The sequence below is a fragment of the Centruroides vittatus genome, unplaced genomic scaffold (assembly GCF_030686945.1).
Source record: "Centruroides vittatus isolate TY-2023 unplaced genomic scaffold, ASM3068694v2 contig_417, whole genome shotgun sequence".
Taxonomy (NCBI): domain Eukaryota; kingdom Metazoa; phylum Arthropoda; class Arachnida; order Scorpiones; family Buthidae; genus Centruroides; species Centruroides vittatus.
In genome coordinates this window covers 145,476-158,556 of record NW_027122227.1, presented here as the reverse complement: position 1 = coordinate 158,556, position 13,081 = coordinate 145,476, and the positions used below count along the sequence as shown (strand labels likewise).

At 30.7% G+C, this 13,081-nt stretch overlaps 1 protein-coding gene across 1 annotated transcript in view; it reads left to right on the top strand.

The window, feature by feature from the left end:
• Positions 1-392: 392 nt before the first annotated feature.
• Positions 393-13,081, top strand: part of LOC136976621 (protein spinster homolog 1-like) — a 30,241-nt gene continuing 17,552 nt past the window's right edge. Inside the window, exons 1-3 of the mRNA XM_067271958.1 lie at positions 393-791; positions 10,876-11,078; positions 11,296-11,447. Of these exons, the coding sequence (XP_067128059.1) occupies positions 539-791; positions 10,876-11,078; positions 11,296-11,447 (608 nt within the window). The 5' untranslated portion in view covers positions 393-538. The remainder of the gene's footprint in view (positions 792-10,875; positions 11,079-11,295; positions 11,448-13,081) is intronic.

Genomic DNA, 13,081 nt, shown 5'->3' with positions numbered 1-13,081 from the left:
CGTCCGGATTCGAACCCGGGTGCCCCAGAGCAGTATTGACCGCTCGGCTGTCCAGCCGTTAAACTGAACTCCGTATATCACTGAATTATCCCAGTATTTATAAAATTAAAAAGTTCTTGAACAATAAATTTACATGTTTTTTTTTACAGTTTAAACATTTAAAATTATTGTCATATTTTAAAAACTATTATTATTTTTTAAATTAACGAGTTACATTCATGCTTAAATATAAAAATATAATATTAAAATTTGCACAATAATTTTTCTATCTTATAAATTCGATCAAATAAACAAATTGCATTAATACTATATTTCATAATTACATGCATAAGTATACAATACTTCTTACGTAATTTGGCATTTGATTGCGATTTCTCATTGGTCAAAAATGAGAAGATTTTCCAGATTCGGCCAATGGCAAGCGCTTATTAAAAGAACACACTACAATATGTGATTAATGCAAGCCGACCGATTGTTATCGTGCTGCCGTTGGTGTGAGTGATATCGGATTATCACATAGTTTAAAGTTCCATACTGTATGTCTCAATTAGAAGTTAATAGTAATGTTGTCAAATTGATAAACATGCAGAGCTCACGTAACATCGATGAAGGTGGGAGAAGCGAGAATAATTTGTACGAAATGCCTCCTACGGAAATAGTTGATTCGACGAGAGGACAAATATCTAGCAGTTTTGGTAATGTGGCAGGGAATAAAAAACTCGCTTTTGCTTCTATTGCCATTCTCTGTTTTATCAATTTAATCAATTATATGGATAGATATACTGTTGCTGGTAAGACTTTCTCTTTGCCTTTGTGTTGTCTTTAATAAAGCCAATGATTTATTAGTTTTATATTAATATTTAATGATGCTGTACATAGATTTTTATGAATTAAATGTAGAGTTAAGTTTTATTTTGCAATTGCTTTGAAATAAATTAGGTCATAATAAAGGAAAGTTTTAATGTATTAATAAGATTTGAGTTATTTACTTCCATTTTTAATTTTCAGCTTTCATGTTCTGATTTCTTTAATAATAATTGTTATTTTAATAAATGTTTTTAATCATAAATTTGAGAACAATCCCTTTTTTTTAAATATATCAAAGTGAGTACAAAGTGATTTTTTTTTTTTTTTTTTTTTTTTAACTATAAAAATAATTAAAATTTTAATTTCAAATTTTTTGTTTTGTTTATTGTATAACATATATGATATATAAATTTATATAAAGTTTTTAAACATTTAAACAGTTATCAAGACTGACTAAAATATAGCTTTTCCCCCCTTCAAAAATCTCTTATTTCAATTATTATTATTAGAGTTTGGTGGTATAACTAGATCTAACTTAAAGGGAGCCCGAAGTTTAAATTTAATTTAAATTGCTATACATTTTAATAAATTTTTGCTTTTAATACACAATAGATTTTTTTTTTTCTCTAGTTCAAATGCTGATTTTTCCCATTGCACGCATTACAAAGACATGTCTGGAGGATTAGCTATAAAACACTGTTACCAAAAACACCTTATTCATAAATTGATTAATGTTACCTATGGTAGCGAACATGGCAGCTCGTCTCTGAAACAGTGGGGATGCACGTTCTAACCTAACCTATTCTAATAAATTACCCCTATTCTAATAATTTGATTGGCAATAATTATTGTAATTTACTAGAATAAGTTTTTTTTTATTTGTGGTTTTAGGCCCTTTACTGCTCTGAGAGCACAAAAAGGCCAAGGAGGGCTATGTAGACAAGAGTGTCTGTGTTGGTTAGTAGGTGTCCCAAGGAGGGCTCATAAAGTCTCATATGGGACTCATAAGAAATACTAGTCTTTTGTGAGGGCTCATAAAGTTACATGTCTTGTGTTGTCTTTCAATTTTTTACTCTGCATGTTATGTTTAATGTTTTGCTATTTTAACTTACCAATATTTTTTGTTGAGTGAAGAGGAAAAATAGATCGATAGAAAAGTTGCAGTTTGCATCTACGAGGGCTATTTTTTTAAATAAGGTTCGTTTGTGAATGAAAGTGAGAATAATGTGCAATCACGGCAGTATGCATGCGCTTCTGCTCCGAGCAAGCTTGGCGCGCATTTTGACACCATTTGCAGCCATATTGTCTGTGTGTATGCTGAGCTGTAGAAGTTTAAAATGTTTAAGAAAATTGAGTCTCCCGCCGACTGTGAGATACGATCTGTTGTTCGATTCTTGACTGCAAGAAACTTGGCAGCAGCGGAAATTCACCGTCAGATTTGTAAAGTTTACGGTGATAATGCTATGAGTGACAGTAAAGTTTGAAAATGGGTAAGAATGTTCAAGGATGGGTGAGTTAATGTGCATGATGAGCCACGCCCTGGCTGACCTTCTCTGATTTCTGAAGATTTGATTCGTGATGTGGATAACAAAATTCGAGAGGACCGACGATTCACGATTTCAACGTTATCAATTGAATTTCCACAGATTTCAAGATCAATTTTGTATACCATTGTTTCGGAGAAACTGAATTATTGAAAATTGTTTTCTCGGTGCGTTCCAAGACTGCTTTCTGACGATCACGAAACAAAAAGATTAAACAGTGCTTTATCGTTTTGACTCGATACGATCATCCACACAGTCCAGACCTTGCACTCAGTGATTTTTCACTTGTTTCGATACTTAAAGGAGTTCCTTGGTGGTCAACATTTCAACGACAAAGAAGTGAAAACTGCAGTTGTGGATTGGGCTTCTTGACAGGCGGCAGATTTCTTTGAAGTCGGAATTCAAAAAATTGTTGAGCAGTATGACAAATGTTTAAACAAAATGGAAATTATGTAGAAAAGTAGATAAAAGTACGTAGAATATGGAAAAAAATATATTTTAACGATATTTACAGTATTTTTCTTCTTATTAAAAAATGGACCTTATTTAAAAAATAGCCTTCATAGTAACCAATCGGACCTAACCTATAATTCTGAGTTACTCAAAGCTGCCGAGGAAAGGAAGGCAGCATATTAGAATAGGTTAGGTTAGAACATGCGTCCCCACTGTTTCAGAGACGAGCCGCCATGTTTGCTACCATAGGTAACATTTAACCCATAAATTAGCTAATGTTTATTCCAACAGGGGTACTTATTCTACGCCCACTAACAATATATCGCAGATTGGGAACACTTGCAACACGTGCCGCATCGTTCTAGAATATAACCACAACGTGGGTAGCTTGTATAAAGAAATTGTCTGTCAGAAAGGTGATAGTGGGAACATGTTTATACATTAATCTATCTGTAATATCCTCAGAAACAGAAAGGACAACACGGACATGCTTAGAGTACCAGGAGTTTATAAGATTCCGTTGAGAGACAATAGATTTGAATGTGATCTTAAGTACGCCAGTGCCACTACATGATCATTCAAAGTAAGGCTTGCAGAACATAAATATGATATTGATACAAGAAAATAAAACGTTGCCCTAGCCAAGTATGCCACAGACAATGACATTCAAACCTATCTAGACAAAGCTTCTATTATATGGCAATCTAAGCATGACAACCAAATCAGGTCACTAGAAGTTCTCGAGGATATTCAAATCTGAGAAGTTGAATCAATTTCAAAGATTGCCAGGCACAAGATAATTGTTGTTCATCTACCATCAGGAACAGTCTATTTTAAAAAATTATTTAAAAAACAATTTTTTTAAAAAAATTCTTGTTTATGTTTTTTCAAATCTTAAGAATATTCCATTTTCTGCATTTCATTTGAGAATGCTTTAACCTGAAAATCTCCTATGTAGATCAAAGACATTTGTGTTTTATTTGCATTTAACTATTCTGGAATTGTACTTTTAAGGTTCAGAGGTGTGCTGTTTTTTTGATACTTTTCTTATATTTAGCATTTTTATTAACTTTTTCATTATGGAGGGAGGGACCTGTGCTTGTGTTGTAGGACTATTGCCGTAGTCAACCAGAATTATAGATTAGGTAAATGTGAAAGTTACATGCAAGTGTTAAATTTTATTTATTTATATTTTTTTAAGACTATTGTTGATATATTAGTCTTATTATTAGTTACTTAAAACTAGAAATTTAATTTGTATTAAAGATGTTTTTGGATTTATTTAATCTTGTAATTATTAAAAAATTGATTTATTAGTATGTTAGTTATTAGATATGTGGGATATGTGGTATATGAATATTTAATTATTTATGAATGTTCAGTTGTATACCACTTTTTTGTTTGCAAAATATAAAGGAATTGATTTCGTTTAGTCACATGGGTAGTATGGTATCATGTAACTTATACTGCTGTAAATGATAAGAAATGTAATAGAAAACACCTTTTTTAATAGGCGAACTTTTTCAGCTACCTTTTTTAATAGCTATCACCCAGGCTTTAAATCCAGCTTACAAACTGACAGAATATAAACATCTGACAAAAAAACTTGTTGTAATGCACAGCTTAAACTTTTCTGTTTTAACTTTTTTTACCAGAGAAAATTTTGTTCCCCTGGTGCATAGGTATATAAATAATCATTTAATGATATTAAATCTTACAACAATTTATTCCAAAACAGTTTTTGATTTTACATATTATTCTATCATTTATTACCACTCTTTAAAGACAAAAACAAATCTGTAAGCCAATGACATAAATATGGTTTTTATTTTTAAATAAAGAATTAAATCTTTGCTGAATATTTGATACTGAAATGCTCAGGCCATCTTTTGGCATTTTGCAAAGTTGACCAATATTTTGATTTTTTAATTGATGATGATAAATGATGCTTTTCGTAAATATGTATTACAAAATTTTACTGTAGTCAAATATTTTGTGACCCCCTACATTCAATTATGTGACCCCAAGGGGGACAGTTTAAGAGGCCCTGTTCTAATGTTTTGTTAGTTGTTGCATTCCATTGGTGTGTATTTAAATTGGATTTGAGGCTTGATGTTATAGTAAAGCTAGCCAAAAGCATTGGTCTATTAAAGAACTTTTTTCATTTCTTAAAGGTGTTTCCTATTTTATCACTGATAAAATAGAAAATACTTTGAAAATGTATAGATATAAAATATATTTATGAATTAGAAATTCAAAATTTCTTTGTTGCTATTCAATATTTAGTTTATTTTAATCTTTAATCAATTTTATTAAATAGACTGTCAATTTTAATTTTCTTTTATAGATAAATTATAATAATTAATTAAATGTTAGGAAGACTGACTGAAAGATAGAATATTAAGTTGGGATGTACAGAAGACAGTTTTAATGGAGAATGCAACACATTTTTGAAGTTAAATGTTTTTTTTTTTTTTTTTTTTTTTTCCAGAGATTTATAGTAAATCTTAATTTTCTTATGCTATATTCTTCAAGAACAAGAGAAAAACACTACAAAAACTTTAAATTTTCAAAAGTTTGCACTAGTTTTAAGATTAAGAATAATGTTCTTTTTGTATTGTAAATCTCAAATTCTGTGTGCGCTACTGAGGACTTAATTTTGGGAGAAAAGTTGAATGGATTAAAGAATTTTTAATGTAAATTCAATAAAATTTCCACTATGTGACCACTAATTTATTAGAATTATAGAAATAGAAGACTTGACACAAAATTTAAAAAAAATGAATTTTAATTAAGGAAAGATTTTTGGAAAATTTTCTAGTTTTCCCTTTTTCTCTGAGTGTGTCACTGCAAGACCTTACTCTGTTAGTTCTGATTGTTTCTAGTACCATAGGTTTGATTGAATGTAATGACAATTGTTTGTTTGCATTTGTATAAATTTTCTTTGAAATTGTTAGATTTATCTACAATAAGATTTCCCAGATTGGAAACCTGCTTCTTTTGTCATCAATTTAATAAACTGGGCAGTGTGATTTGGAACTATTTTTTAAGAGCCTTGAAAACATGTTAAAAGAGAACAGTCCTCAAGTTTTAGGACCTATTGGTTCCTTATCATATTTCAATAAGGGATTACTTTAGCTTTCTCCATGATTTAAGTTTATTAACATTACAAATAATTTGATTTTACCAAAAGTTTTTGATTTATAGACATGCTAATGATACAGCTGTAGCAGCACAGATCAAACATTTAGATAAACTATAAACATTCAACTCAAATTTCAAGCTCAAGTATATGGCATTTCACTTTAGAAAGAGCAAAACCAGAGCATACCCAAGCATCTGAATATGAAACTGCTCAAAGTACATTATTATTACTTTTTTCCCTTTCCTATCCTAATGTACTTACATCTTTAAGGTAATTTATTTCTGTTCATTGTTAGAAAACCAAATGATCAACAGAAGAAACTAACTGCTGAATAGTTTTTCATTAGACAAAGTATAGTAAGGTTATATATGTAGAAATGAAAATAAAGTTATAATTCAAATGTCAGTTACCAAAACTGAAACACTATAATTTTGCCCATGCATGATGCATGTATTTCAGGAAATTTCAAAAATTTGTGCATTCTGTAGATCAGTTAGTTGCATGCTACTTTTTTCTTTTGAGGTTTCATTTTAAAAATAGAATATCTGCAGAAATCATGAATTAATCAAGTAATAATTCCGATTCTGTAGATCAGTTAGTTGCATGCTACTTTTTTCTTTTGAGGTTTCATTTTAAAAATAGAATATCTGCAGAAATCATGAATTAATCAAGTAATAATTCCAGATTCATTAAGCCATATCTTGGCTAATTAAATATAAATAAGTATTTTATATATATGAGCCGCTCAGTGCACACATCGATTAACTCCACTTTTTGAAAAATTTTAAATTTAAGTGTCAAAGTCCTTGGTATAGTCATAACTTTTTATATTTATAATAACTTTCCTGAATAATAAAGATTAGCACCGTTAAATGGCAAATTTTTTTGGCCATTGAATAATAAGTAATTTATTTCAGAAGCCATTTCGATTAACTCCATACTCTAATGTAAATCGTTTCAGTAACGCTGTATCTGTTCTGGCCGTGCATCGACGCTTATTTGTTTTTAAACAGCCGAAGATGCTCTCTCCCTCTCAATAATATTCGTAACAAAATCGCATCGGTAAACAGATAAAAAGAAGCACAATGCAAACGGTAGTTAGTATAGCAGGGATCTCGCACGCTGAATGTTACTGTGTACTTCTTAGTCTTTTCAATATTACTCCCAGATTGTTTTTAAAGAAATAAATACAGTCAAACCTGTTTTTATGCGCTCTCTTTTTTATGCGATTTTTTTTTTTATTTGTGCGGTATAGTTGGCGACTAGTCTCGTGTGATTCGTCATGTCTCACGTTGACTTATTATAGCTAAATAAACTTATTATAGCATAAATGAACTTATTTTAGTAACATTATTGCATGAATATGCGAAAAATGAAATAATTTACTTTTAATGTCAACAAAACACCACCTGGACAAAAATATGTAAAACAGACGATAGACCAGACAATGCAGTCAAGTGCTGACATCTGTTGTCAATAAATTTTATTTCGTACGGTTTTGAGTTATTTTCTATGTGAGACTTCTTTTATGCGGTCCCTATTGACCGCATAAAAACAGGTTTGACTGTATTATACCGTTATAATCAAGATGAGTGAGACTAATAATGTGAGTGAGGAAAGCAGTGATGATTCTTCAATACGATTTATCAACAGAAAGTCTGGTCCAAGAAGACGTTTATCGTTTTCCTCGGATTCATCGGATTGCAACAGTACAAACACAACAAACACATTGATTAGGAGGAAAAGAAGTCGTAATCCTGTTAAATGAATACGAAATTTACAAAAGCATAACAGGATAAAGGGTTTGGCATACAGGAATAGGGGAGGAAAATTAATACCTGCAAAAACATTTGTCGATATACAATGCAGATGCCGTCAAAATTGCAATCAAAAAATTCTTTCGGATGAGAGAGAGGCTGCCATGAAAGAATTTTATAGTTTACATAGTCAACTTGACCAAAATATTTTCTTAAGAGGTTGTATCAAAGTTAACGAAATAAAAAGAAGGCACCCTACGAATGAAACGAAGAACGAAGATCACATTCGTTTACATATTACTTTCGAAAAGAGAGACTTGATATTCCCGTTTGTAAAAAATATTTTAGAGACACTTATCAGGTGAGTGACGGGCGGATATACGATTGTTGTTCTAAAGAACAAGTTACATCTTTGATTGATAAGCGCAAAGGCCGCGCTGCAAGCAATAAAATAGATGATACAAATGTTATAAAGCATATAAAGTCATTTCCAGCCTACAGTAGTCACTACACCAGAGCTCATAATCCAAGACGACAATATTTAAATCCTGACTTAAATATTAAGAAGATGTATGAACTATACATCACAGAATGTGAAAAGGAAAACGTAGCACCAGTGAAAGAAAAATATTACTATAATGTGTTCTCTACAAAATTTAATTTACATTTTAAACAGCCATCAAAGGATACGTGTCAAACTTGTGATGCTTTTCAAATAAAAATTCAATCTTCAGACGATGAGGGAATTAAGATGGCGAAAATTGAAAAGGAAACTCACTTAGAAGAGGCTGAACGGGCTCGCAGTCAAATGGCTGCCGATCGAATGGCAACATCGGAAAAATTGTTCGTATTTTCTTTTGACTTGGAAAAAGCTTTAGCCTTTCCCAAGTTGACCACATCCGTAGCTTATTATAAGCGAAATTTATATGTTTATAATTTTGGATGTCATGAATTCAATAAAAATATAAGCCACATGTTTGTTTGGCCAGAAACTGAAGGATCTCGTGGGTCTCAAGAAATTTCATCTTGTCTAATAAAGTACATAAAGACTTACGCTGCAAACTTCGAAAAAAATAATAACATATTCGGATTCGTGTACCGGGCAAAACAGAAATATTAAAACCGTCTTAAGTTTATTGAAACTTGTTCAAAGCACGGAAATCAAAGCTGAATCAATTGACATGAAATTTTTGGTAAGTGGACACAGCTATTTGCCCAATGACTCAGATTTTGCCATTATTGAGTCATGTGCGAAAAAAAAATCAAAACATTTTTTCACCAGATGATTGGTACCATATAATCAAAACATGTAAAAAGAAAGCGCCATTTCATCTAATCCAAATGACTCACCAAGATTTTTTGTCAACAAAACCTTTAGAACAGTCTATCATTAACAGAAAAGTAACCGTCACAGGGCTTCCAGTAAATTGGCTTAAAATACGCTGGATAAAGTTAGAAAGGTCCAAACCCTATCTCATACAATTCAAATGTGACTATAATGAAGATACAGAATTTCAAGCCATTAATATCAGAAAATCTTTAGTGGGTAGACCGCAAAGTTTGAAAAATATAGATCAGCCTTTATTATATCCTAAAGGTAGAACTGTGACAAAGGAAAAATGGAGAGACATGATGGACCTGCTAAAATTCATTCCTCCTGTTAAACACGATTACTATAAGAACTTGTCAACAAATCGAAATGACGAATCCTCGCATACAGCTGATGAAGAAGACATTATTTATAATATTGCTGAATCATCCCAAAGAATAATGCCGCTAACATAAAGCTGCTATGAATTAATTACAAAAATTATATTATAACCGAACTGCCAACATTCATTTTTATGGAAAAGCTGTGATAAAAATGTATAATAACTAACTTTTTCTGTAATAAAAAACTTAAAAATGTAAAGACTAAATTTAACTTTATTACTTTTTTCAGTTGCCAAATCGATTAACTCCACCAGTCACATAAAAACTGTAACATTACTGACGATTGTTTGTTGGCTATTCTTTCTTATTAATTTTATATACCGTTAGATGAAAGCTATATCTGCAATTATGCATTCTACATTATATATTTGAATTCATATTATCAGAGGAATTTTAAAAAACAATATACATTACATCATCGCGTTTCTCAACTTTTCGTTTTATGGAGTTAATCGATGTGTGCACTGAGCGGCTCATATAATTAAATTTATCTTAAAATTCTCATAAATGTTTTTCCATTGCAAAAACAAAATGGTGGCATCAAGAATTGATGAATTGTTATGAAATTTTCGAACAAGTGGGCAAAACCCTAGTATAAAGTATTGTATAGTAATTCTAATCATTAAAATCTATGGTTTACTGTATAATTATGAAAATGAATGAGAGCAAAAATCCTGCATACCTATCTGCTTATGACAAAGTAACTGTGCATTCTGCTAACAAATTTTAGCTTATTTTTATTATAGTATGTTATCAAATTCTTTATTATTCCAAACTGGTGTCATGTTTTTTGTAAATTGCAACTTTTTAGTTTTTCACTTGTATTGTAACATTTAGTCTTGAGCCATTGAAAAAGCTAGTTTACAGTAGACCTGAACTTTTCATATAAGGATCTTTCTGTCAATATTAAAATAAAATAAAAGATCATACCATCTACATTGGTTTTTAGAAAAGCTTTTTATTATATATTTTTTGATTTGAAAAATTTATTTGTTGTTCTCCAATAAAGTATACTGTTTGAGCTGACATGTTCTCAATTTTGAGAGGATGAACTGTATAGTAAATGATCTTTGATATATTCAAATTATTAAAACTTCAGAGCATTCATATTCTGATTCTATGTAATAGTTTGTAGAAATTTTATTTCAAAATTATAATATAAAATTTGTTGTCAGTGTCAATATGATTATTACTTATGTCATAACTTTAGTGAAGAAATATATATGCATTTTTAAAATTGGTTTAACAAGTGATTTCAACACATGCATCACATGCATATTCACTTTCCACATACTTCATACATTACATTTGCATTTTATTTATGAAATAAAATATTTTAATATTTTTTTTAAATACGAAATTTGGAAGTCAAAGCTTAATCTTTTCACTATATAGTTGTTTAATGCTAATGGAAAATCAAATCCAATAAATTCTTTAAATTTTTTTTTATTTACAGGTGTATTAATAGCAATTCAAAAATTTTATAATCTCAATGATGCAGATGCTGGCTTGATTCAAACTTCATTCATTTGTAGCTATATGATTTTTGCTCCAATATTTGGTTATCTTGGTGATCGATATAGTAGAAAATGGCTAATTGTTGGTGGTATTTCTTTTTGGAGTGCCACAACATTATTGGGATCCTTTGTACCAAAAGGAGTAAGTTAGATTCAAAAATTTATATATATATATATATATATAAATCAATTTTTATGAAATAAAACAATTTTGAAAATAAATAAAAATTTCGATTTTTGTATAATATATAAAAAAATATATTAAAATATATAAATATTTTTTTATAAATATAAAAATATACAAAAAATATTTTTATAAATATAAAATAGTATAATAATATATAATTTCTCTATTTCAGTATTTTCCATGGTTCCTTGCACTTCGTGCTTTAGTAGGCATTGGAGAAGCAAGTTATTCTACTGTAGCACCAACAATCATTGCAGATTTATTTTCAAAAACAATACGAACCAGAGTGCTTGCACTTTTTTATTTTGCTATACCAGTAGGAAGGTACATCTGTTTTTTTACAATATTAAATGTAACTTCAAATGTAAATTATCCGTTTGTGAATAACTTCAAATTTGAGAAATTTATGTATAATTCATAGCATTTTCATGTACAAAAGTTGTTTTACTTTTTAGAGCTTTTAATTTTGTCATCAAAATACAGTAGAGCATCGATTATCCGACCCCCGATTAACTGACTTATCAGTTAACCAACCGCATTCTAGTCGTCAAATTTAAATGTCCGCTAGTGATGTGGCGCTACAATATTTGGTTATGTCTTGGCTACTTTAATATTATTTTTGTTAAATTTTTGCATGTTTTAGCTGGCAGCACTGGCTTGACCATGAAAGGGAGGCTAGTATTTAAACCAGGCTTAATAATACACTATACTAATAATGTATTTTTTTCATACTTTTTGGTTATCCAACCAACCCCAGTCTCCAATTAAGTTGGATAATCGATGCTGTACTGTACTTAATTTTTAATAATTTTTATTTCTATACTAGTTTTTATGAATTTTACAGTGCAAATTCAATTTGAACTACTTTAATTAAAATTTTAAGAATATAAAAATATAAAAACAAAAATTTACAAATGTATATAAATATATATTTAATAGTTACACAATTTAGAATAAACCTCATTTTGGAATTAGCCAGATGGTGAAGCAACCATTATTGTGAGAGAGATTTAAGTTGATGTTGATTTAAGGTGATGTGGGACTTATGGATAGTTCAAGTTAGAACATCCCATGTTCTCTGTTCATTCATGCTGGAAAACTCCATCAAAAATTGGATTCATTCAGATCATAGTTGTGCTGAATGCTATGGTTCAAACATTATTATTGCTTTCATATTGACTGTGTCAAGAAATATCTATCTTTCTATCCTGCACACATTACATGCTCATCACTACCCTCAAAATCTTTACAAACTTCTTCAATCCTGTCTTAGCAACAGGAGTGCAGGTGTTTATACAACACAAAATAACAGTCATATCTATAACTCGAGGCTGTCCTCAGGGATTTGGTCCTGGTCTTTGGAACATAGCCTATAACTCTATTCTGCATTTAAATGACACCCTGCTTCCTGGCTGCTGCATACAGGGCTAACAACACAATTATCCTAGCTTCACACAGGAACAGTGAACACTTAGAGGACATATGTAACGACATTCTCAATAACATTCACCAGTGGAGTATTAAGCAACCCATTAACACAGATAAATGCAAAAGCATGATAGTTGGTAGGAATGCACCATTCATCAGGAAGCTTACCCTTTGAATAGGTGCTCACAGAATAAAGCAAACAACAGAAATTAAATATTTAGACTTTATTCTTGATGAGCGACCTAACTTCACACCCCACATCAAATACATCACAGACAAAGCTAAAAAGACAGCCAATGTCCTCATTAGTATTGCTAGGAACACATGGGGCCTTGGCTTTAATGCTACTAAGCTCATTTACAGGCGTGCAATTCAGCCAGCATTCCTCTATGCCATACAGATCTGGGGCCACGTGACTGCCAAAGTCTATAAACACAAAAAGGATTGCACTTCTCTGCATTTGTAAGGCTTATAGGACTGCACCCACTAGTGCCCTTTTGGTAATGTCAGGATTGACCCCTATCGACTTA